This window comes from Cuculus canorus, chromosome 27, assembly GCF_017976375.1.
Source record: "Cuculus canorus isolate bCucCan1 chromosome 27, bCucCan1.pri, whole genome shotgun sequence".
NCBI classification, from domain to species: Eukaryota; Metazoa; Chordata; class Aves; order Cuculiformes; family Cuculidae; genus Cuculus; species Cuculus canorus.
In genome coordinates, this window is record NC_071427.1 from 2,298,226 (window position 1) to 2,323,498 (window position 25,273).

A 25,273-nucleotide genomic window follows, 5' to 3' on the forward strand; every position below is an offset into this window, starting at 1 on the left:
TGGCAGAGGGGTTGGAACTAGATGATCTTTAAGGTCCCTTCCAACCCAGACTATTCTATGATCATTCCCTATTTAACTACAACGGGTCAATTTTTTTCCAAAATACCTTTATTTAGAGATTAAAATAAAGCTTAAAAAATAACCCCAAACAGAACAAACCCAACCCATTGCAGCATCGCTGCCCAGCCAGCCCAGGGGCCCTCGTCTCCATCCTGAGCGACGCTGTCTCCCTTCCGCAGCTCCTGCTGCACCCAGTGGGCAGGAGCAGCCCCTTCCCTCCCAGTAAGACTAGTGGGAACCGGTGTCATCTTCCCAGTTGAGATAGAAGCAAAGCCAAGCGAGTCCAGCATCCACCTGCAGACGCTGAGATGGCCTGGATCCTAGAGGGGCCACGCCGAGGGCTTGTCCCATAGGGGATGAGGTGCTGAGCCACCCCATGGTGTCCCCCGTGGTCCTCACAGCTCCTCGGCCGGCTCCAGCCCTGCGGGCCTGCTGTGGGCAGCCTCGGTCCAAGCCAGCGACGCCAGGCCGTGGGGCGGCACGGCGTCATCCTCAGCCATGGGGTCGGCTCGGTTCCCATCCCCGCGGCTCAGCCCCTCCGAGGCGAGCGGCTGCGTGCCGTTATGCAGGGAGACTTTGTCCGGATGTGGGGTGAACGTGCGGCCACCGAAGGCTTCGTGTAGGGTCTCGGGGGCTTCACCCAGACGTTCTGGCAACAGTGGCTCCAGGGCCTTCTCCTCCCCGACTTGGGGCTGTGTGTAAGCCACGCGGGAGGCGGCCGCATTGTGCAGGGACCTGGAGAAAACTGCGTGTGGTGGAGGGTCAGGGCCTGCTGGGGTGCCCTGAGCTGCGGGTGCAGCCTCGGCACCGGCCTCACCTCGCATGGGTCTGAAGTCGCCGTCCGCGGTGGCCTTGCTGGGGGCAAAGGGGCTGATGGATGGGAAGACGATGAGTGCGAAGGAGAGCAGCAGGACCTGGGGGCAGAGGGGGCGTCAGCGGGCACGGAGGTGGAGGGGGAACGTGGGACACGGCTCCCAGAGAGGTGCTGGGGGCACGACCAGGACCTCATCCTTCCATTCCCTGCTGTGCTCCTGCCCCTGGCAGTGCACCTCCATCCCACCCTTCGTCCCGTCCTCCATCCATTGCTTACTCCTATCCTCCCTTTTTCCCTCCTTCCATCCCTTCTCCCTCCTTCCCTCCATCCATCCCTTCCTTCACTCCTTCCTATCCTTTCTCCCTCCATCCCTCTCTTCCTCTCTCCCTCCTTCTTCCCTCCTCCCTTCTTCCCTCCCTTCATCCTCCCTTCCTCTCTCCCTTCTTCCTCCCTTTCTCCTTCCTCCTCTCTTCCTTCCTCCCTCCTCCTCCCTTCCTCCCTCCTCCTCCCTTCCTCCCTCTCTCCTTCCTCCCTCTCTCCTTCCTCCCTCCATTCCTCCCTCTCTCCTTCCTCCCTCCATTCCTCCCTCCTCCTCCCTTTCTCCCTCCATCCCTCCCTCCTCCTCCCTTTCTCCCTCCATCCCTTCCTCCTTTCATCCCTCCCTCCCTTCCTCCCTCCCTCCTGCATCCTTCCTCTCTCCCTTCATCCAGCCTTGGAGCATCCATCCCTCTGCCTTAGCCCACGTCCCTCTGTCCATCCCTCATTCTGTCCCTCCGTCGGCTCCACGCACCGCGATGCAGGTTCCCGTCTGCGCTGCTTTGTTGCTCGACTGAACCACCAGCGCCTGGAGCTTCTTCAGCTGCTCCAGGAGGGACCTGGGGGCCAGGAGAGCCCATTGGCACCTCCAGCCCCCTCCTGCCCCCCAGGTCCCATCCCCATCCGTTTGCCCCTGTCCCCATCCCGCCCCAGGAACACCTACGAGTTCTGCTTCTCCAGGTGCAGGACTTTCCTCTGCAGCTCCTGGTTCTGGGCCGTGCATGCTGACATCCTGGGAGATAGGGATGAGGTCAGGAGGGGGCTGGCAAGGACCAGTGTGGCCACCACTGGCCGCCAGCTGGGTGTCCCAGGGGGCCGTACCGGCTCTCCAGCCCATCAATGTACTCCTTCTTCTTCTTGCGGCTCTCCTGAGCCGACTGCTTGTTCCTGATCTTCCGCCGGATCTTCTTCAGCACTCGCTCCTCGTACTGAGGGAGACGGGGAGCGGGGGGTCAGGGCGGCCATCTGGGACCCCCAACTCCGCGCCCTCCCCAGGACCCACCTTGGTGAGGGGCAGTTGGGTGGGCAGCGACACCCCCTCCTTCGCCAGCAGCTTCTTCTCATCCTCCGTCAGCACCAGCTCCTGGAACGGCCCCTGGCTCGGCCTCAGCAGGGATCCGGGTGCCGGCGGCTGCTGCGGAGCCAGGGGAGGGGGGATGAGGGTGGGAGTGTGATCAGGATGGGAGCGTGGTGCGGAAAGTGTGGGGATGGAGAGGGACGGGGACAGGAATACAGAGAGGATGAGGATGGGAGCATGGTCCAGGGAGGGATGGGATGAGGCATGGACAATGGTCCAGGGAAAAGGACAAGGAGAGGGACCAATGGTCCAGGGAAAAGGGACAAGAAGAGGGACCAATGGTCCAGGGAAGAAGGACAAATGAGAGGGATAAACGGTCCAGAGAAAGGAACAAGAAGGACCAATGGTCCAGGGAAAAGGACAAGGAGAGGGATCGATGGTCCAGGGAAAGGGACAAGAAGAGGGATGAGGAGGGATGGGCAAGGGGACATAGATGAGGTGGGACCATGCTTCAAGGATAGCATGGGATGGTGGTCCAGAAAGGATGAGGATGGGGATGAAGATGGGAGCATGGTCCAGGATGGGACTGTGGTTCAGGAAGTGTGGAGTGGACAGGGATGGAGAGAGGAATAGGGAGAGGATTGTGGTCCAGGAATTGTGGATGGGAATAGGGAGGGGATGGGGGGGAAAGGGAAAGGGACAATGGTCCATGGAAAGGGACAAGGAGAAGGACAAGGAGAAGGGCAAAGGGACACAGATGAGGTGTGACTGTGCTTCAGGATGAGGATGAGATCGTGGTTCAGAAAGGATGAGGATGGGGATGAAGATGGGAGCATGGTCCAGGATGGGACTGTGGTTCAGGAAGTGTGGGGATGGACAGGGATGGAGACAGGAATAGGGAAGGGATTGTGGTCCAGGAAAGGGCATGGACAGCAAGGGAAGGGATGATGGTCCAGGGAAAGGGACAAGACGACGGGAAGGGATGGGCAAAAGGGATAAGCATGGGCATGAGACTGTGCTTCAGGGTGAGGATGGGCCCATGGTCCAGAAGGGACAGGGACAAGGATGGGAATGAGGACTGGATCATAGTTGAAAAAGGACAAGGAGGAGGCTGGGGATGAGGACAGGATCGTGGTCCAGGAAGGGACACGGCTGGGGACAAGGAGGGGTGGGAATGCAGGGCAGGGACTCACAGTGTCTGAGCTGCCCGAGAGCAGCAGGTCCTTGACGGTGAGGGTGCAGGATGCGGGCGGGGGCACTGCGGGCAGGTCCTGGGCCTCCTCCAGGAAGAACCCAGGGTGCCACATGTCTGGACGAGGGGAGAGCGGAGGCTGTCAGCAGCCTGTGTCCTCACTGTCCCCATGAGCCCAGTTCCCAAGCTCTCCCCACTCCCCAACCAGTCATCCAGACCTCCCAGTTCAACCCAGTCTGCCCAGTTCCTTCCAGTCCCCCCAGCTCCCAAACTCTCCCCACTTCCCCCACTGCTCCTCCCTCAAGTCATCCAGACCTTCCAGTTCTCCCCAGTCTGCCCAGTTCCCTCCAGTTCCCAAGTTCTCCCCATCCTGCTAATCCAGACCTCCCAGTTCAACCCAGTTCCCAAGCTCTCCCCAGCCCCCCTCCCACTAATCCAGACCTCCCAGTTCATCCCAGTTCCCAAGCTCTCCCCAGCCCCCCTCCCACTAATCCAGACCTCCCAGTTCATCCCAGTTCCCAAGCTCTCCACAGCCCCCCTCCCACTAATCCAGACCTCCCAGTTAAACCCACTCTGCTCAGTTCCCTCCAGTCCCCCCAGCTCCCTCAAGTTAATCAGACCTCTCAGTTCAACCCAGTCTGCCCAGTTCCCTCCAGCTCCCAAGCTCTCCTCACTTTCCCCCGCTTCCCCCAAGTTATCCAGACCTCCCAGTTCTCCCCAGTCTGCCCAGTTCTCTCCAGTCCCCCTAGCTCCCAAGCTCTCCCTACTTGCCCCCTGCTCTTCCCTCAAGTCATCCAGACCTTCCAGTTCTCCCCAGTCTGCCCAGTTCCCTCCAGTTCCCAAGCTCTCCCCATCCCCCCTCCCACTAATCCAGACCTCCCAGTTCAACCCAGTCTGCTCAGTTCCCTCCAGTCCCTTCAGCTCCCAAGTTCTCCCCACTTTCCACCCAGCTCCCTCAAGTTATCCAGACCTCCCAGTTCTCCCCAGTCTGCCCAGTCCCCTCCAGTCCCCCTAGCTCCCAAGCTCTCCCCACTTCCCCCCACTCCTCCCTCAGGTCATCCAGACCTTCCAGTTCTCCCCAGTCTGCCCAGTTCCCAAGCTCTCCTCATCCCTCCTCCTACTAATCCAAACCTCCCAGTTCATCCCAGCTCCCAAGCTCTCCCCACCCCCCCTCTCCTGCCAATCCAGACCTCCCAGTTCTCCCCAGTCTGCCCAGTTCCCTCCAGTCCCCCCAGCTCACCTAATTTCCTCACTATCCCCGAGAGACCCCACCTTCCCCACCGCCCCTCAGCTCCCCAGTGTCCCCAGTGTCCCCAGTTCCCGGCTCTGCCCCAGGGCTCACCCAAGTCGATGGAGACCTCGGGGCGTGGGAGGGGCGGTGCGGGGCAGGGGGTGCTGTAGGGGAGCAGGGCCTCACCGGGGGGGCTGTCCAGCTGGTCGGAGGGGGGGTCCTCAGAGACCCCGCTGTCGCTGGTGGCCGGGGACCACCCAGGCGAGCCCGACACTGAGTCCCCAGAGCCCAGGATGGAACTAAGGAAGTCCTCGCTGTCCTGGGCGAGCTGCAGGGACACAGATGTCCATCACCATGGGTGTCCATCACTGTGGGTGCCCATCATCATAGTGTCCACCACCACAGAGTGCCCCTCAACCATAGGTGTCCATCATTGTGGGTGTCCATCATCGTGGGGTGCATCTCACCATGGGGCGCCCATCCCCATGGGTGCACATCACCATGGGGTGTCTGTCACCCTGGCTAAACATTACTATGAGTGCCCGTCATCATGGGGTGCCCATGACCAAGAGGTGCCCGTCACCACCGAGTGTCCATAATGATGTGTGGCCATCACCATGGGGTGCCCACCACTATGGAGTGCCTGTCACCCTGGCTAAACATCAATATGGGTGCCTGTCACCAAGAGGTGCCCATCACCATGCGGTGTCCATGACCAAGAGGTGCCCGTCACCATGAGGGTCCATTACTCTGGGATGCCCATCACCATGGGGTGCTCACCACCATGGGTGCCCATCATCTGGGGTGCTCATCACCATAGGGCGCTCGCTATCTTGGGTGCCCGTCACCAAGAGATGCCCATCATCTTGGGTGCCTATCACCGTGGGGTGCCCATCACCGTGGGGTGCCCACAGGAGCTGCCCATGCTGTTTCCAGCTCCGCCATGGGGATGGGGTCCCAGGGTGAGGTGGGAACTCACCCCATCCTCGTGCCAGGCGCCCGGGGGTGTCCCCAGCTCAACACCACGCAGGATCCCGTCCTGATGGTCGAAGAGGAGGTCCAGCAGGTCGAGGCTGTCGAGGCTGCCCACACCAGTGGCCATGGCTGCAAGGCAACATGGTCAGGTCCCTCAACAACTCCCCAGGATCACCCTCCACACTGCCCAGCCCCAAGGACACCCCAAACTGTGGTGGGGATGTGGGGATGGTGAGAAGGAGCATGTCTGGTCCCACACCCGTGCAATGTGTGCGTAGCCGTGCCAGCACACGAGTGTGCAAGTGATCATGCCATGTGCATGTGTACACCTACACGGCACTGCCCAGCTCCACGCAGGCACCCGGCTGCCCCAGCCCCACCGTGGCCCTCAAGCACAGGAGCAGGATGAGCTCCCGGACCCACAGGCTGGGTCAGCTCCCTCATCCAGCCCTGTCCCACATGTGTGACCACTCTGGAAGATCAGGTTAATCATTTCGGATGGCAAGCAGAGAGGGAGGAGACCACAGCCACCAGACAGCCTTGAGAAGGAGACTTGGCCCCACTTCACCACTGCCACCCCAGGCACTGCTCAAGATCCTGGACTCTGAGGAACCCAACTGACCGCTCAGCCAATCAGCCAGCTGACAACCCAACTAACCAACCAGCTGACCATCTGGTTGACCTAATGACCAACTGGTTGACCATCCAAACCAGTGAACCGACCACAAAACAGACCAAGCAGTCAACCCTGTTGATCAACAAACCACTTGACTGACTGACCAAATAACCAGCCCCCGACCAACTGCCTAACCAGTCAACTGTCTGACCCATTGATCAATCAACCCACCACCACCCAGCTGACTTTCCCAACCTATCAAGCACTGACTCAACTGTCCTTCAAGCTGGGTGTGGGTATGGGTGTTATTACCATGACGTCTGCATAGTCAACCCAAGAAAGGAACTTGTTGCATCCTGTCCTTCATCCTCAGTCTTTCCCGTGACCCCCAATGACCCCAAGGGACCATCAGGTAGAGTAATTGGCAGCCAAGGATGTACCTGTGTGAGATCCCACTCCCACGGATCCGTCCTTTCTTCTCAACCACCTCTGGGTGCAGGGAGCAGGGTGGATGCTGAGCTCAGCCACCTCCTCCTCCGTGGTGTCCTGAACCAAGTGGCAAAGTTTAAACTCCAACTGCACAGAAATAACATCCCAGATTGCAAAATCCCTCGTCCCTGATTGGGGACGGCGGGGAGTGATGGCAGGGCCGCCCTGGGGATGGACCTACTGCAGTCCGTAACTCATTAGCCAAATGTTTTTGTCCTCCTCTGCCGAGCAGGGCAGGAGGGGCCTGGGGCTGGTGAACAAAGTCCAGGCACCACGGCTGCCCATGAACTTTCACCTATTTTGGGGATGATTTCCTTTTTTCCAGACAAGCGCATCAGCGTTAATCACTTTTTATAGGTGTTGAGAACATACGGCGAAGGCATTAACTTGGACTCTACCACTTGTGGCTTCCTCCAGACCAAACTTTGGTCACCTCTGCTCCCTGTGGCCAGGGCTGGCCTGGACACCTGGGTTCTGCTGGCCACACTGCTGCTGCTGGCACCCTCCCTGCCTCAGTTTTCCCTGCTACTGTTTCTTGGCTGCCACGTTCACCTTGCGCTGAGCGTTTCAGCCTGATGTGTGTCACCCATGTTACCCTCCGTATGAAACTCTTCCTGGCAGATCATAGAATCATGGAATCATTTGGTTGGAAAAGACATTTGAGATTGTCAAATCCAACCCCACCTGTCCACAATGAAATCATAGAATCATAGAATAGTTTGAGTTGGAAGGGACCTTAAAGCCCATCCAGTTCCAACCTCCCTGCCATGGGCAGGGACACCTCCCATTAGGTTGCTCCAAGGTCCATCCAACCTGGCCTTGAACACCTCCAGGGATGGGGCACACATCACTTCCCTGGGCAACCTGGGCCAAGGCCTCCCCACTCTCATGGTGAAGAAATTCTTCCTAATGTCTAGCTTAAATCTGCCCCTGTCCAGGTATAAACCCAATTTATAGTATGGTATAAACCCATTGCCTCTTGTCCTATCCCCAAAAGCCTTCATGAGCAGCCCCTCTCCGGCTTTCTTGTATACCCCTTCAGGTACTGGAAGCTGCTCTAAGGTCTCCTCAGAGCCTTCTCTTCTCAAGGCTGAACAACCCCAACCCTCTCAGCCTGTCCTCATACAGGAGGTGCTCCAGCCCTCAGATCATCCCTGTAGCCTCCCCTGGACTCACTCCAACAGTTCCATCTCCTTCTTATGCTGAGGGCTCCAGGTGGAGTCTCACAAGAGAGGAACAGAGGAGTCTCACAAGAGAGGAACAGAGGGGCAGAATCCCCTCCCTCGCCCTGCTGGCCACGCTGCTTTGGATGCAGCCCAGGACACGGTTGCCCTGCTGCGCTGTGAGAATACATGTTGAGGTTCTCATCAACCCGCACCCCCTGCGTACGCCCGAGCACGTCACCTACCTAGCTTTGAACCCCTGCAGGGATAGAGACTCCACCACTGTGTCGGGTGACCCTTCCAGTGCCCACGAACACTTTCAGGGAAGAACTTTTTCCTAAAAGTGTCCTCGCTGCTCCTGTCCCTTCACATCACTCATTTCAGCTCCGTCGCAGGTCGGTCCCCACACGTTGTCCCTTCCCAGGTGGCCAGATGGAAGAGAGGCCTCGCTTAGCAAGCAAACAGGCTGGGCTTCCCTCCTCGGAGGGCTTAAACCTGCACACAAAGGGAAGGTAAAGCTTGAAAGTGGAACAAAAACTCAGCCCAAAGCCTGACGGAATCATAGAGTCACTAGGTCGGAAAAGATCTTGGAGATCATCAAGCCCAACCATCCCTGTCCACCACTAAATCATATCCCTGAGCAATTCACGTACCCGTCTTTTAAACCCTTCCAGGAATGAGGACTCCACCACCTCCCTGGGCAGCCTCTTCCAGGGCCTGAGAACCCTTTGTGTAAAGAAATTTTTCCTGATGTCCAATCTGAACCTGCCCTGCTGCAGCTTGAGGCCATTTCCTCTCACCCTGTCATCTGTCAGTTGGGAGAAGAGCCCAGCACCCACCTCTCCACAACCTCCTTTCAGACAGTTGTAGACAGTGATGACGTCTCCCCTCAGCCTCCTTTTCTCCGGGGTAAACAATCTCAAGTCCCTCAGCTCCCTCGCACAACCCTCGTTCTCCAGCCCCTTCATTCCCTTCTCTGGACACACTCCATCCCTTCAATCTCCTTCTTGTCATGAGGGGCCCAAAACCGAATCCAGGACCTGAGATCCAACCTCCCTTCTTGGATGCTGCCCCCGAGCCCCCCCGGCAGGGCAGGGACACCAAGGGAGCGCCAGGATCGAGGCGTGGCGCGGGGACAAGGCCGCGGCCCCGTTATCGGCCGCCCTCTGCCCGGGCTGCCGGCGTTTATGGCCCCACGCGGAGACGTCAATGCCTGGAACGAGCAAAGGGCGCCCCAGAACTCCTTCCTTCAAGCCCCCCCCACGCGCGTGGGGGGCAGGGCAAGGGGCTGGAGTAGTTCATACTAATTAATGAGTCGCTAATTAGCCACAAGGCAATGAGCGCTTGCTCCCTTGGCAAACACAGGAGGCTCCCTCAGCCCTCGTCCTTCACGATGGCTGCCCGCTGCCCGCTGCCCGCTGCCCCCCGCCCCCCCTTTCCCTCCCGCTCCCCACGAACTCTCGCGAGACTTTGAGACCCCACCCCTCCAGAACCCCGCCCCGCGTGAGGCCACGTCTCCCTTTGGCCCCGCCCCTATTTGCGTCTTCGCCTCTGATTGGTTGCTCTGTGCCCTGCCCCCAGGCCACGCCCCTCCACCGCAGCCCTTCTCCTGCTTGGCCACGCCCCCTAGCCCGCCTCCTCGTTCCCAATTGGACCCTTCAGCTCCTCTGGCCCCGCCCCTTGGGCGCGTCCTCGTCTTTCATTGGTCCCTCCGTTCCTCCTGGCCCCGCCCCTCGGGCGCGTCCTCGTACCTCACTGGCCCTTCCAGGCCCTCTAGCCCCGCCCCTTAGGGGCGTCCCCGACCGCGATTGGTTCTGGCCCCGCCCCTCTGGCCCCGCCCGCCTCCCCCGCCGAGGCCCCGCAGGCCCGGCCATGCCGGCCAAGAGGAAGCCGGTGCTGCCGGCCCTCAACATCGCCCCCAGCGCCGCTGAGGGGCCCAGCCCCGACGGCTCCGCAGAGTGAGGGCGGGGCACCGGGCATGGGGGGCCTGGGAGGGGGGACATTGGGCCTGTGGGGGGGGCGCAGTGAGGGCGGATATTGGGCTTGGAGGGGGGCGGGCCAGGGCAGGTGTGGGGCATGGGGGGGCAGACATGGGGGCACCAGGCCTGGGGGGTGAGGGAGGGCGGATATTGGGCCTGGGGGGTGGGACAGGGGAGGCACTGGGCATGGGGGGGGCGGGTATGGCGACTGGAGGGACCTGGGGGTCCAGGGTGAGGTGAGCACTGGACTAGGGAAGCCCTGGGGGGCTGAGGGAAGGTGGACATCGGGCGTGGGGGGGACGCAGAGTAGGTGTGATGCTTGGGGGGGGGCAGGCATGGGGCTTGTGGAGCCGGGATAGGGCGGGCACTGGGCTTGGGGGACCTGGGGGGCTGAGGGAGGGCAGACATTGGGCCTGGGGGGTGGGAACTGGCAGGCAGTGGGCTTGAGGGGGGGCAGGCGTGGGGCTGGAGGGCCGGGGCAAGGTGGGCACCGGGCCTGGGGGGTCGTGGGGGGGCTGAGGAAAGGAAGATATGGGCAGGCACTGGGAATGGGAGGGGGCTGAGGGAGGGCTGATATTAGACCGGGGGGGGCACAGGTGAGGTGTTTGGGGAGTTTGGGGGCCTGGTGTGGGGTATGGGGTCCAGGACAAGGTGGGCACCAGGCTTAGGCGGGCAGTGGGGGCTGAGAGAGGGGGGACATTGGGTCTGGGGAGGTGTGTGCTCGAGGTGGGGGGGAACACAAGGCAGGCACTGGGCATAGGGGGGCAATCATTGGGGCTGAGGGCACCAAGGCAGGGTTGGCACTAGAACTTTGGGGGGTGGGGGGAGCTGGGGTGAGGCAGGCACCAGGACTGGGAGAATGGAACAGGGCAGGACTAGGGGGGGTAAAGGAGGGTGGACATTGGGCCTGTGGGGTGGGACAGGGCAGGCGTGGGGCCTGAGGGTTTGGGGGGTCCGAGGCAGGGCTGGCACCAGGCTTGGAGGGCACGAGGGGGCTCAGACAGGGTGGGCATGGGGAGTCTGGGAGTCCAGGGCAGGAGCAGGGTGGGCACTGGGCCTGGGGTGTCTGTGGGGCTGGGACACGGTGGGCACAGGACCTGGGGAGAGGACGAGGCAGCAAAGCTGTGGGCCAAGCCAGGGGGACCGGCTGGGCCCATCCTGGGGGTGACTGGGGTGGGGAAGGGATCTGGGAGCTGGAACCGGGGCGTGGAGGAAGCGGGGTTGGGGTTAGAGGAGCTGGGGCAGGGGTGGATGCTGCTCTGCCCCCCAGGTTTGCTGGGAAGGCAGAGGAGACCTTGCGGACCAGGTGGGGGCTGAGATAGGCACCTGGGCTCAGGGAATGGATTTGGGGCAAGAATCAGGGCTGAGTGGGCAAGAAAGATGGTGGAGAGGGGCGAGAGCAGTGCTGGGGTGGGGGGGCAGGGCATCGCATTGAGGGGCTGGGTGGAGGGGGGCAGTGCGAGACCCTCAGGAACGATCACCCTAGATGTGGGTGGCAGGGAATGAGGGGGTGGGCAGCAAATGGGAGAGAGCAGCTGGAGCGTGTGTGGTGCTGGGAGCTCGGCAGCAGGTGCTAGAGGAGCACAGATGCCCCTTTGTGCTCGGGAGCAGTGGGTTTGGGGGGCGACAGGGGGATGTAACGGAGCAGGGCATTGCTGGACACCCTGGCATGCCCTTCTTGTGTTTCACAGCAAAACCCAAGCTCGGCTTCCCATGTCGGGAGAGGCAGAGGTTGCTGGTGCTGCTGTTCTCTCTGAGCTGTGCTGCCTCTTTAAGGGCTGAAGGATTTTTTCCCCACTCCTTGGCTTTCCCAAAACAGCTGACTGCACTAAAGCTCCTCTCCAGAGGAGATGTGCGTGTTGGGCAGATATTGCACCATGGGTCTCGCTGTCTGCGTGACCCTGTCAGCACTGGAGCTGAGCCTGCCTTGTTCCAGAGCTTTGCTTTAGTCTCACTGCTATATCAGGGGCTGAGTTTTCGTTTTATTCCCCTCTGCTTCCCTAAAAACCACCCCCCTCTCTCTCTGGCGCTGCCCTCCCAGTCTCCTGACCGCCCCTCCTGTCTCCTCCTCCCCTCTCCAGGGCAAACTTGGTGGACCTCCAGAAAAAGCTTGAGGAACTGGAGCTGGATGAGCAGCAAAAGAAGCGCTTGGAAGCTTTCCTCACGCAGAAAGCCAAAGTGGGCGAGCTGAAGGATGATGATTTTGAGCGAATTTCCGAATTGGGGGCTGGCAATGGCGGTGTGGTCACCAAAGTACAGCACAAACCCTCAGGTCTCATTATGGCACGGAAGGTAATTGGGGGTCGTGGCGATGTGCTGGAGAGCATCTGGTGTTCACGCTGGCTCTGGGAGAGCCGACTTGGGCTGGGATCTCTCAGCAGTGGCCCACCTGCACCCCAACCACCTCACCTGGATCCAGACCATGATCCTAATTGCCCCCAGTTAGGTTTGAGGTGGACCCTCTCCCGCTTCATCTCTGTGAGTGATGTGGCTGCTCTGCCTGGCTCTGAATCCCATGGGAGAGGCCACGACAGGTCCCTGAGGTTTGCAGCACCCTGCGTGAAAACACGAGTTTATTCTTTTCCCTGTGAGGCTGGGTTTTAATGCACTCAGCTAAACTGGAGAGAAGCAGATCTCTTGAGGATCCTCAGTTGTGGCTAACAAGGACTGGAAATGGGCAGTGGATGGAGGGTGGTTGTTCCTGCATGGACAGGAGTGGAGGACACATGTTCCTCACCACTCATCACCGACTCATCAGATCCCCAGGGTGGTTCCAAGCAGCTGTGCCAGCGGTTCCTCTCAGACGTGGCTTTGGGGGCGACTCCTGTTGCTGTAGTGACCTCTGACAAAGCAAGGATTTACCTCGTTAGAACAGGCGGTGCTCGGTGAGAACAGTGTGGCCGATTGGCTACAGGACAGCTTCCTTGAAACCCTCTGTTCCCGCCTGTTGTTGGGATGATTCAGTGGGATTCCATGGGCAAATTCACTTCTCTAGGTGGCTCCGCTTGCAGCTGAGCTCCCGGAGTCTTGCAGGGTGTTTGATGTGGGAGTACTGAGTGTCACTGGGTGGTTTCAGATTCTTGGGAGCGCCACGTTCGGAAACTGCAGTGAAGGCAAACCGAGGCACTGCTGTCCTTCCTGTAGCGACCGGCCTTTGTGGGTCTGCGAGAAGGACAGATGGTCCTAGGATTGAGTGTCCTAGAGTGACCGCGGCTCTTTTTTTCTGACCTGCCATGTGTTTTCCAGCCTGCAGCTTCCCTCCCCACACCGCATTAACCAACTTTTTGCGTGCAGCCCGTGGTATAAAGCAACTGCTCTCTCACGTGCACAATCTTCACAGGTTTTTCTGCCTTTCTGTGGTTTCTTTGAGCACCTCTTACAAGACCTACAGAACTTGTGAAGGTGTTCCTGTCTGCTGAGTCAGACCTGCATCAAACTTCTGACTTGTCTTTCCGCTCTGTATCTGTGCGATCTCCACGTGTCACACAGCCGGTAGTTGCTTCAGTTGCTAACAAAGCTCTACCCCTCCCTTTACCCTCAATGTCCATCTGTAGGTGGCAAAAACTCCATGCCAAGCTTCCCTTGAAGACTTTGCTTCTTTCCAACACTCCGGGCTTGCTCACATGGTTCTCCAAAGTTATTTTTCCATGTGTTACACCTTAAATATTTTTTTCCTCTCTTGGCAGCTGATTCATTTGGAAATCAAACCAGCCATCAGGAATCAGATTATCCGAGAGCTGCAGGTGCTGCATGAGTGTAATTCTCCATATATCGTGGGTTTCTATGGAGCCTTCTACAGCGACGGAGAGATCTCCATCTGTATGGAGCACATGGTGAGTCCCGGTTCCTCCTCTGCAAACTATTCCTCCTGGATCTGTTCTGAATCGTATCTCCCCAAGACTTGAAATCCTACACCTGGGACGGGGCAATCCCCGATTTCAGTACAGGATGGGGGATGATGTGATTGAGAGCAGCTCTGCAGAGAAGAACTTGGGTTGCGGGTTGATGAGAAGCTCAACATGAGCCGGCAACGTGCGCTTACAGCCCAGAAACCAACCGTGTCCTGGGCTGCATCCAAAGCAGCGTGGCCAGCAGGGCAAGGGAAGGGATTCTGCCCCTCTGTTCCTCTCTTGAGAGACCTCATCTGGAGTATTGTGTCCGGTTCTGGTATACTCAACATAAGAAGGAGATGGAGCTGTTGGAATGGGTCCAGAGGAGGCTACAAGGATGATCCGAGGACTGGAGCACCTTCCATACGAGAACAGGCTGAAAGAGTTGGGTTTGTTCGGCCTGGAGAAGAGAAGGCTCTGAGGAGACTTTATAGTGATCTTCCAGTACCTGAAAGGGTTTGCAAGAAAGCTGGGGAGGGACTGTTCACAAAGGCTTGTGGTGATAGGACGAGGGGGAATGGGGATAAACTGGAGAGGGGCAGATTTAGACTGGACATAAGGAGGAATTTCTTCACCATGAGGGTGGGGAGGCCCTGGAACAGGTTGCCCAGAGCAGTGGTGGCTGCCCCATCCCTGGAGGGGTTCAAGGCCAGGTTGGATGGGGCTTGGAGCAACCTGATCCAGTGGGAGGTGTCCCTGTCCATGGCAGGGGGTTGGAACTGGATGGGCTTTAAGGTCCCTTCCAATCCAAACTGTTCTACGATTCTATGAAATCGCAGGTGAAACAGGTTAGGGTGCTGGCCACCGCATTGGCTCCTTGCTCCAGCTATGCTCCTGGTGGAAGCTGCATGATTCCGCTTAGGTATTGAAATGACAGAGAGATTGACTTTTCAGAAAGCGGAAGCAGAGGTTTGGGGGTTGGCCAAACGGAAATGTTGTAAACCCACCACTCTACAGAGCTTGCCATGAAGCACAGTTTGCATTTGCTGGTGGAGGAGAGTGTTGTTGCTCCTCTGGATCAGTGCTCACAGCGTCATCTTTGTGTTTACCACCAGTAGAAAGGAAGCTAAAAACTAATAGCAAGAAGCAGAGCTGATAGAAGATAGTATTAGAATGATTTTCAGCAAGAAGCTTGAACTCTGATCACCAGATATCTTTCTCTTTGCCCTGAAAGGAGTGTGCTGGGTGCTGAGTCGCTGCAGAGAGCTGAGCTGGAATGCTCGTACACCATTTGCCTTCACTGGGCATACAGCTGCCAGTATGGATGACTTGCATTTGGATTATTTGTTTTTTATTTATTTTTGAGTTTTCTTTCAGTAAGAGCCTAAAGGGGATTTTCTGCTCCTGGGTATAAACAGGAATGAGCAAGAAAATAAATACCTCCGTTAATAAATTGATTTCATTGCACTGCATTCCTGCTGGGAACTGCTGTGTTTGTCATTTCCATGTTCTTTCTTTTAGGATGGTGGCTCTTTGGATCAAGTGTTGAAAGAAGCCAAAAGAATTCCTGAGGAGATCCTGGGAAAAGTCAGTATAGCGGTGAGTTACGCTGCCTCTTCAGGCTTCCAGAAAGGATTTGCTGGGCATGGTTTTGGGCAGAACGCTTACGTTGCTTGTGTTGGGTCTAACGGGAGGTGTTCCTGCCCATGGCAGGGTGTTGGAACTGAATGGGCTTTAAGGTCCCTTCCAACCCAAACCATTCCATGATTCTATGTTGCTTTAGGAAGCTTTCTTTTCTCCGTCCATGCTTTCCTAATCTGACCTAGGGGAAGAGGGGAGGGAGAAAGCAGCATAATCCCAACTCCTCTCTGTAACTCTAACCCCTTGTGTTGCACCAGTTGATGTTGGCGTCTCCAGGAGAAGCTTTCTCGGGCAGCAAACCCCAGGTTGATGTGGTGGGTGATGAATTGCAAAGCCTGAAGCCTGTGGGCACTACAGGGCAGTTTTCCTCGCCAAGCTGCAGCATGGCAGCACCCAGGGTTTATGCAACCTGTCCTGCTGAAGGGAAAACGCTGCTCTCCCCGGCTCCGATCTCATCTTGTCTTTGGTTTCCTTCTAGGTTCTGAGAGGCTTAGGCTATCTGAGAGAGAAGCACCAAATTATGCACAGAGGTGAGAGGAGGAACCTAAAAATAACTGCCAGTGGTACGCAAGCGCTGTGTTTTACCTAGAGTTGCCTTTACACTCTTCTCTCTTGCTGTTGTCAGATGTGAAGCCTTCCAACATCCTGGTTAATTCCCGAGGAGAGATTAAGCTGTGTGATTTTGGGGTCAGCGGTCAGCTCATTGACTCCATGGCAAACTCTTTTGTGGGAACTCGGTCCTACATGTCTGTAAGTTCCTTTCAGCTGTGTTTTTTACAGTTTGGGTTTAGCTCCGCTCTTACGATCCGCGTGTGGTGTCTGCTTCACTCTGGGTTTTGCTCTGTGTTTCCATACTTGTCCGAACTGGCCCATTCCTGGTTCACACTGGGAGGGAGCCCAGTGCTTCAGGGCAATGTCCTGAGGTGCAGACACCTCTGCGTCCTCTCAGTGCTGGTGTCCTGTCAGCTCTGTCCTGTTTCCAGATAGCAGTGCTGCATGTAGGAATGCAGAGACTTGAAGGGAAAGACATTCAAATCCTACAAATGCTTTAGTTTTGGCGAGTGTTTGTGGCTTCAAAAGCATTTTCTCTTTCTGTATGCAAAGCTCAGTCCAAGAAACTGAGTGCGGAGCGGATGCTGATACAAGCACCTCCTCTGCTGCTCTGACAAAATGGGGTTAAAACCAGTTTGGTGCAGATGATATTTGGGGAATGGGAATGGGAAAGTGAAGGCTAACGTGCAGGAAGATTGTGGATCTCTTGGAGCAAGTCCAAAGGCGGCCATGGAGATGATCCGAGGGCTGGAGCACCTCCCGTACAAGGACAGGCTGAGAGAGTTGGGGGGTGTTCAGCCTGGAGAAGAGAAGGCTGCGGGGAGACCTTGGAGCAGCTTCCAGTATGAAACAGGGCTCCAGGAAAGCTGGGGAGTGGCTCTGGTTCAGGGATTGCAGGGACAAAATGAGGAGGAATGATTTTCAGCTGAAAGGGGAGATTGAGATGAGATTTTTAGAAAGAAATGTTTTGCTGTGAGGATGGGGAGGCCCTGGCCCAGGTTGCCCAGAGCAGTGGTGGCTGCCCCATCCCTGGAGGTGTTCAAGGCCAGGTTGGATGGGTCTTGGAGCCCCTGATCCAGTGGGAGGTGTCCCTGCCCATGGCAGGGGGTGGAACTGGATGGGCTTTGAGATCCCTTCCAACTCAAACCATTCTGTAATGCTGTGAATGGGAAATGAAAGCTGAATTGGAGTCAGGCAGTGAGAGGGACCCGCAGAAGGGCTGATGGTGCCTCTCCTTTAAATGAGAAGTAGCAGCAGCAGCATTGGCTCAACTGGAGGTGGTGAAGTGCCTGTAGCAGTGAAATGACCTCCAGGCTGGCTGTGGGTCGTGCTGGCTGGAGAGCAGAAGGAGGTGAGGTCTTCTGGGAATGAGCAGTGGGTTATAGGGGAGCCACCAGACTTTGCTTCCGTGCCTAGGCCTGAGCTGCTCTTGTATTTTGGGAATGGTTATTCAAGTACGGTTATAGTTAGACGATGGCTATTTAAAAGCAGTATCCCCTTCGCACTCAGCCCCTGGCTCAGCACAGCTGACTTAAAGCTGCCAGTATGGATGACTTGCATTTGGATTATTTGGTTTTTATTTATTTTTGAGTTTTCTTTCAGTGAGAGCCTAGAGGGGATTTTCTGCTCCTGGGTATAAACAGGAATGAGCAGGAAAAGCAACCCTTCAATTAATAAATTGACTTCATTAGGTCTCAACATAGAGAGACAGGGACTCCTCCTGTGAACCCAGCACCCCTAAGTGTACGCAGCTCAAAATGCTGCTCAGCTGTAGCCACTGATGAGATGCACACAAGTGCTTTACGTTTGCATGTGGTCTTGCTTTTGCGGATGACCCCTCTGGGACGGTCCTTCCCCTGGCGAAGTGGAGATTTGCGGTGGAGAGGCTGTCGTGGTATCAAATCTCATCCATTTCATCACAGCATATGACATTTATGACTTTGCATATTGATATTCCACATCAACCTGTGTTTCTGTGCTCTTTCCTTCCAGCCTGAGCGGTTGCAGGGCACTCACTACTCGGTCCAGTCCGACATCTGGAGCATGGGGCTGTCGTTAGTGGAGCTTTCTATCGGAAGGTACCCAATCCCCCCGCCAGACTCCAAGGAACTGGAAGCAATATTTGGCCGTCCTGTGGTGGACGGGGCAGAGGGAGAGTCTCACAGCATCTCGCCGCGGGCCAGGCCCCCAGGACGCCCCGTCAGTGGTAGGGGCTGTCGTATGCATTAGAAACCACACGCAGACGTGGGGGAGAAGGGGTCGGGTTTTGTTCACTGTGGCTGGGTGAGCCAAAGGCCCTTTTGGATGAGGTTGTGCCGGGGAGGTGAGTGTTTCTAGGGAAGCCCTTCTCTGCAGAGCAGACAGAGCTGCGTCAATGCTCCAGCAGAATCCACTATACACGGAAGTTTGTGATTCTTATCGAGCACAGGTGGGAGTCTGGTCTTGCGTGGGGAGATGAGGAGGTTGCTCTCGGGATCATAAAGTCATGGAATGGTTTGGGTTAGAAAGGATCTTAAAAATCATCTAATTCCAACCCACCTGCCATGGGCAGGGACACCTCCCACTGGATCCGGTTGCTCCAAGCCCCATCCAACCTGGCCTGGAACCCCTCCAGGGATGGGGCAGCCACCACTGCTCTGGGCAACCTGGGCCAGGGCCTCCCCACCCTCACAGCAAAACATTTCTTCCTAAAATCTGATCTCAATCTCCCCTCTTGCAGCTCAGAACCATTCCCCTTCATCCTATCCCTGCCCCTCCTGACCAAGAGCCCCTCCCCAGCTTTCCTGTAGGCGATGCCAACCAGGGCCTGTTAAGGTTTTGAAGAGCTTGGGTTATGTGCCTTTTGAGGCTGCTGTGTCCCACAAGAAGGCTCAAGCCACACAGCAAAGCACCCCGTGCTGGGGACAGTGCAGGCTGTTGGGATGTGGAGCCTTCAGAGGAGATGCTTTGAGGGACACGGTCACAGCCCATGTTCCTCCTCAGGCTCTCTCTGCTCGTGCTGCCAATGGGTTCCTTTCAAGCTAGGGGCAGCTTTTTGGGAACAGCTTTGCTGGGAGCTCTCAAAGAAGTACCAAACAGACACCGGTGTTTGAAGGAAGCTCCGCTTGAGCCATTTGCTTGGAAGCAGAAGGCTCTAGAAGCACTGCCAGCCTGCCACAGCAGATGGTCTGGTACTCTCCAAATGCTCCAAGCTAGGAAATAAATCTGGACTATAGACGCGGTGAAAGAAATCTGGAAGTTTGGGATGTGTTTTGGTTTTCTCTTCACTGCTTCTTTTAACCATGAGTTGATTCCCAAGTGGGGTTGCCTCTGCCTCTCCCAGCAGAAGTCTCGCAGCACAGGTGCTTTTTACATGAAGTGAAACCCTTCGCTGTCCCTGAACAGCCTCTCACAGCCTCTCTTTTTGTTGTCTTAACCACACAGGCCACGGGATGGACAGCCGGCCTGCCATGGCCATCTTTGAGCTGCTGGATTATATAGTTAATGAGGTGGGTATTTCTCTACTGTCGACTCTGCTGGGCTTCCCTGAGGTCCCACAGTGTTGTGTCCGCCCTGCTGAGCCAGCGTGGGCTCTGGAACCTTTGCTTGAACGGGAGTTTTTCAATAGCCCTATGAGCTGCACTGATGTTCTTTCCTTTTCCTTACTGGCAAAGAATCTCTGGGTTTGGAATAAGGCTGCAGAGGGAGGTTCTTGAGGCCCTCGAAGGAGCAGAGCAGGGAGAGAAGCTCTTGGCTTGTAATGAGCTGCTCCTTCTGCATCCAGCCCCTTTCAACGTGCTCCTCCCTGGATCTGCAAGGGCTGAACGCCCTCTCTGTGTGGATGCTGAGGTTGTGCTCGTTTTCCTCTGAGAAAGCCCTTTGAATAAGGGTGACCACTGCTAAATTCCCAGGCTGAAATTCTCTCTCAGGCTGAAATGCCCTCCTAGACCTTCATAGTAGGGTCTGTACCACCAGCAAGTGGAAAGAACAGCTTCCCTTTTCAAGGTAATGGGAGTTGACTGCTAAATATCGTTTCTGGAATGGCTTCATCTGCCGTAGGTGTTGCCAGAGCTGAGATTTGCGAGGTCGAATCCAGAACTGTGACGCTGCAGTTTTGGTCTCCCAGCTTTGGCAGCAGTTCAACCTGGGGTCCCCCAGCTGCGCGTGGTGCTGGGGCAGCGTTTTGCTGCCAGCGCAGCCACGTGCTGCCAGCGTGAGGACCGGCAGGGAGCAGCTCTCAGGCTGGAAAGGGCAGCTTGGAGGAGGAGGATCGCTGTGGAGCAGAGCTTTTCTGCAGCTCATTAAAGACTGTAGGTGATCCTTTGCTTTTTGACCCATTAACACCCAGTGATGCAGAAAACCTTTCTCCTTTTCTCTGCAGCCGCCTCCCAAGCTGCCAAATGGAGTTTTCACGCAAGATTTCCAGGAGTTTGTAAATAAATGGTAAGGATTTCATCTTACGGCTGAGGATGGAAGCCTGTACATGCTCCCTGGGAGCTCTGCGGGCTGCGGTTCTACCCAGAACAGTCAGCGTAATGCAGCATTCTCCATGCTCTGTAGGTGATCTCTCCCTGGCTGCAGTGTGATCCCGCATCGTGCTGGGAACTCCTGCCTTGGGAAGAGATGGAATAAAAGCAGTTTATTTGTGGTGCTGCTTAGCACTGTCCCAGCACCTTCTAAATCTGAACCTGGCAGGGGGATGGTGGAGCAGATTGCTGGGGCTGTGAGTCACCCCACAGCCTCACAGGCACGCACCAGTAACTTCCAGCCCTTCTGATGCCGTGGGGGGACACCTGAAGATGCTGCTGCAGCTCCCAGTAAATCACAGAGATTGGACGTGACAAAAAAACTCCGATTCCCACCAAGCGTTAGGTCTGGTTCTGCATGTAAATGGTGCTGTTTATCCACATAGTGTAGAAGAGAAAGCTCCTGCAGGAGCTGCGCTGTTGGAGACGATAGTTTCTGAGCAGTCTCCATGCTGCCAGGCTCCTGGGGAAAGCAGCCAGGAGGCCAAGTGGCTTTTGGTGGAGCAGGAGACCTCTCCAGCCAAATAACCGGTTTCCCACAAGATATGTCTCAGCGTTGGTTTCGCTCTCTTGTTCTTCTCATTTCAGCTTAATTAAAAACCCAGCAGAACGGGCAGATCTGAAGATGCTGATGGTAAGTGGGGAGAGCAGTTTTCTTTCTTCGGTGGGGTGGCACCAGATCTGCAAGCTTCTACCCCGTCCCTTCGTGTCTCTCTTGCTCAAAAGGCTGGAAACTCCCCTGCTAAACTTAAGATGAGCCAAATCGAGCCTGGGAGAGGGAGTGACTCACCCTTGATTCAGAGGCAGTGCTGGTGTCTAACCCATGCAAAGCCTGGGATGGGAACCACCCGGCTGTCTTGTGTCTACGGAGATGCCTGGGATAAACTTGGCTCCCAAGCTGGGTAGATGCAGAGGATTATATGGGCTGAATATGAGCCAGTGAGGTGCACTCACAGCCCTGAAAGCCAACCATGTCCTGGGCTGCATCCAAAGCAGGAGGACCAGCAGGGTGAGGGAGGGGATTCTGCCCCTCTGCTCCGCTCTCTCCACTTGGAACTCTGCGTTCAGTTCTGGAATCCTCAGCATGAGAAAGGCATGGACCTGCTCAAGCTATGAAGATGATCCAAGCAGAGCACCTCTGCTGTGAGGCCAGACTGAGAGAGTTGGAGTTGTTCAGTCTGGAGAGGAGAAGGCTCTGGTGAGACCTTAAAGCAGCTTCCAGCACTGAAAGGGGCTGCAGGAGAGATAAGGAGAGTGTCTTTATCAGAGAACGTGACAGGACGGCGTAACGGTTTTAAACAGAAAGAGGGGAGATTTAGATTAGATATTGGGAAGAAATTTGTGACTGCGAGGAAGGTGAGGCCCTGGCCCAGATTGTCCGGAGAAGCAGTGGCTGCCCCATCCCCGGAGGGGTTCAAGGCCAGGTTGGATGGGGCTTGGAGCCCCTGATCCAGTGGGAGGTGTCCCCTGCCCGTGATGGAGGGTTGGAACTGTGTGGACTTTAAGGTCCCTTCCAACCCAAACCATTCCATAATTCTAGGAAATAAATCCTTAAGATCTGTCCGAGAGCAGCCTGAGCTGTCGCCGCTGGATCTTTGTGCCTCTTTGGGGTTTGGCCCATGGCACGGCGCTGGGTGTTGGGAAGCGGGGAGCAGCCGGCGATGTTCCTAACCCTGTTTCCCTTTGCTTTCAGAGTCACACCTTCATCAAACGCTCCGAAGTGGAGGAGGTGGATTTTGCCGGCTGGCTGTGCAAAACACTGCGGTTGAACCAGCCCAGCACGCCCACCCGCGCTGCCGTGTGAGGCCGAGCCGAGCGCTGAGTGTCCATCTGCCTCTGCCACCATTGCCTCTCCCTCGGTCCATGACGGAATCACCCTCCTTCCTCCTCCCCAGCTCCTTCTCGCCTCGCATCCCAGTGGCAAAGCACCATCCCCTCGGAAGCGTCTTTATCGGCCAACCCGCACCCAAAGCGGGATTGATTTCTTTTGATGTGGGGGTGTTCCAGGCCTCTGCTCCAGCTCTGGAGCTCCTGACACTTGGGAGTTGTGGTGCTGCTTATGTTATTTTTTTTTTTTTCTCTTTTTATTTTGTTTTTGGAAACATGTTCACTTGGGTTAAAAAAAAGAACAGAATCGTGTGTGTGAGCACTTGCGCGTGTGTGTGAGGCAGCGGCAGGGGCTGAGGGGCTGCGCAGCAGATGATTCACCTCCTTCCTCCTTTTTTTCTTTGGGATCTGGGGTGGAGAAATCGCTGGGACCAGGGATGGAGAAACGTGGCCCAAAACGGTGTCCCCATCCCGGCTGGGGAGCCGGTGCGGCCAAGTGATCTGCGGGATGCTTTATGGTTGAGCTGGAGAAAAAGATAGGAGGGAGCTCCCTCCTGGACTGTCGGCGGGTGAAGGAGAGGAGAGGGGAGCGCTGTATTTGCTCTGGTTTCTTGTGAAACGGTTGCTTTAAAGCCTGCTCGTCACACGCTGGATGTTTAGTTGAAGGGTTTTGATGTGCTGAGAGCAGGTTGAGCTCTCGGGATCGGGCTGGGAGCTGCGGGGTGGGACGGCGGCTCGCGGGAAGCCGTGGCCTGTGCCTTTAGGTGCTGAGGTGAGGGAGAAGCATGGATTCTCCTTCTCTGCCTCCTTCCAGATTGGAGAGGCAGGAGGCAGAGCCTGCTTGTCCCCTGGGCTGGTCCCGGAGTGGGGTCCCTCTCCTGACCCCACCATCCGATGGGGAAGGGTGAAACCCCTCCGAGCTGCAGGTTTTCCCCTTCCAGCTGCCTGTCCCCCATCCTAGCAGTGGCCGTGGGGGCTGGAGCAGAGCCCCCTGCTCCCCTCAATCAGGAGGTGTGGGGAAAGGATGAACCCACCCAGCGAGACCCGTGTTGTCCCGAGGCCGCAGGGTTTTCCAAAGCCCACCTCGGCCTCTCCGTAGCCGAGGGTTCGTCCCTGTCACATCCCCTCCTGCCTGGCAGGGACCCTGCAATCCCCCTGCGGCCCATGAAGGGACCACGGGTGGAGGGGCCGCATCCATCCTCACCACCTCCCGCTCTCGTTTTCCACTGCACGCGTGTATTTTTGGGTGCCTCTCTCCCTTCTTCCCCCACGCTGGGCTCTGCCATCCCCAACCTCCCCAGGAGGAGATGATTTTGGAAGCTCAGTGGGATTTTTTTCATGTCTTTTTATTCTTTCCGGGCTCTTTTCTTGCCCCGCTGGGCTCGTGGCTGTTGTCCTCTCTGCCCTCAGGTCCGTAAAAGCAGGCGTTATCATTGGGTCACCCCTAAACCCTTCGGACCCTTTCCTTTCCCCCTCCTCAGCCAAGGGGCATCTGTTTCCCCCCAAGACAAACCCAAGGGGGAGATCCCAGAGTTTGGGGGGGGTCTGGCTCAGCTCATGCCTGGGCAAAACCCCCGGAACCACAGGGATGCTCATGGTTATATTTTTTGCCTCTTAATTGAAGTGGGAGGTGGGGAAAGGGCTCAGTTCATAAAGCTTTGGGATCTTTCCAGTTGGATTTGGTGGTTGGAGGAGGAGGAGGAGGAGAAAGTGTTATCAAGCATTTTGTTGGTGCAATTTTTTTTTTTTTTAAACTTGATATTTTCATCATGGAAAAGAAAAATAAATGGCACTTTACATTTCCAGGGCTTTTCTCATCTTGGTTGGGAGTTTTTTTTTTAACCCCTGCAGAACTGAAACCCCTGCAGATCCTCCTTGGATGGGAGTGATATCACCGATGGAGTTTGAGGACTCGGCTGGGGGTGCTGGGATGCGCTGGTGGCTCTTGCTAGATTGTGTCTGTGGTTCCTTCCCTGTTGTCCGCCAGTGGAAGCAGGAGATAATGGAATTGTTTTGGCACGAGGCAACGCGGGCTGGAATGGACGTGGGGTCTGAGGGTGTTGCCGTGTCCTGAATCCTGTCCTGAAATATTTGGGGTGGAATTGTTTGTGGCTTTTCAATATTTATGTAATCTGAATTATAATGATGGATTGGGAGCAGCTCTGAGGAGAAGGACTTGGGGTGTTGGGGGATGAGAAGCTCAACACGAGCCGGCAACGTGCGCTCACAGCCCAGAAACCAACCATGTCCTGGGCTGCATCCAGAGCAGTGTGGCCAGCAGGGGGGGAGGGGATTCTGCCCCTCTGCTCTGCTCTGGTGAGACCCCACCTGGAGCCCCATGTCCAGTTCTGGAGTCCTCAGCACAGGGAGGACATGGAGCTGTTGGAGCGAGTGCAGAGGACATCACAGAGATGATCCGAGGGCTGGAGCACCTCCTGTACGAGGACAGGCTGAGAGAGTTGGGGTTGTTCAGCCTGGAGAGGAGAAGGCTCCAGGGAGACCTTAGAGCAGCTTCTGGTACTTGAAGGGGCTCCAGGAAAGCTGGGGAGGGGCTCTGGATCAGGAAGGGCAGGGATAAGATGAAGGGGAATGGTTTTCAGCTGAAAGAGGGGAGAGCGAGATGAGATCTTAGGGAGAAATGTTTTGGTGTGAGGGTGGGGAGGCCCTGGCCCGGGTGTTCCCTTGAACCTGGAGGGGTTCCAGGCCAGGTTGGATGGGGCTTGGAGCCCCTGATCCAGTGGGAGGTGTCCCTGCCCATGGCAGGGGGTGGAACTGGATGGGCTTTGAGGTCCCTTCTACCCCAATACATTCCAGGGTTCCATTTGGAGTGAAAAGAAGCCCAGAGAGGTGAATCCTAAATCACACCCTTGGACACACCATGTTTCCCCCTGGGGAGTCCTGCAGAGTCCGGGATAAACTCGCTGCACCCATGGGAGCTGCAGGATGTTGGGGTGCTGTTGGCTGAGGGGGTTCCTGAGGACAGGCAAGGGTTTAGGGGGGGTTTGGGGGAGGGCACCCCCAGCCTTTGTGGGGCAGGATGGGGGTGTTTGGGGCCCTGTCACCCCC

At 56.6% G+C, this 25,273-nt stretch overlaps 2 protein-coding genes across 2 annotated transcripts; one reads left to right on the top strand and one right to left on the bottom strand.

The window, feature by feature from the left end:
* Positions 1 to 102: 102 nt before the first annotated feature.
* On the bottom strand, positions 103 to 9,747 carry CREB3L3 (cAMP responsive element binding protein 3 like 3). Its single transcript, XM_054050569.1, has 11 exons — positions 9,625 to 9,747; positions 6,662 to 6,767; positions 5,610 to 5,734; positions 4,742 to 4,958; positions 3,401 to 3,516; positions 2,193 to 2,324; positions 2,012 to 2,118; positions 1,854 to 1,922; positions 1,665 to 1,749; positions 878 to 974; positions 103 to 805 (listed from the first exon to the last, which is right to left on the bottom strand). The coding sequence occupies exons 1-11, from the start codon at positions 9,745 to 9,747 to the stop codon at positions 456 to 458; spliced, it is 1,527 nt and encodes a 508-aa protein (XP_053906544.1). The 3' UTR covers positions 103 to 455.
* Positions 9,706 to 23,954, top strand: MAP2K2 (mitogen-activated protein kinase kinase 2). Its single transcript, XM_054050324.1, has 11 exons — positions 9,706 to 9,831; positions 11,934 to 12,144; positions 13,539 to 13,685; positions 15,204 to 15,281; positions 15,802 to 15,853; positions 15,949 to 16,073; positions 17,868 to 18,081; positions 19,299 to 19,363; positions 20,236 to 20,297; positions 20,969 to 21,014; positions 22,074 to 23,954. The coding sequence occupies exons 1-11, from the start codon at positions 9,746 to 9,748 to the stop codon at positions 22,182 to 22,184; spliced, it is 1,197 nt and encodes a 398-aa protein (XP_053906299.1). The 5' UTR covers positions 9,706 to 9,745; the 3' UTR covers positions 22,185 to 23,954.
* Positions 23,955 to 25,273: the final 1,319 nt, after the last annotated feature.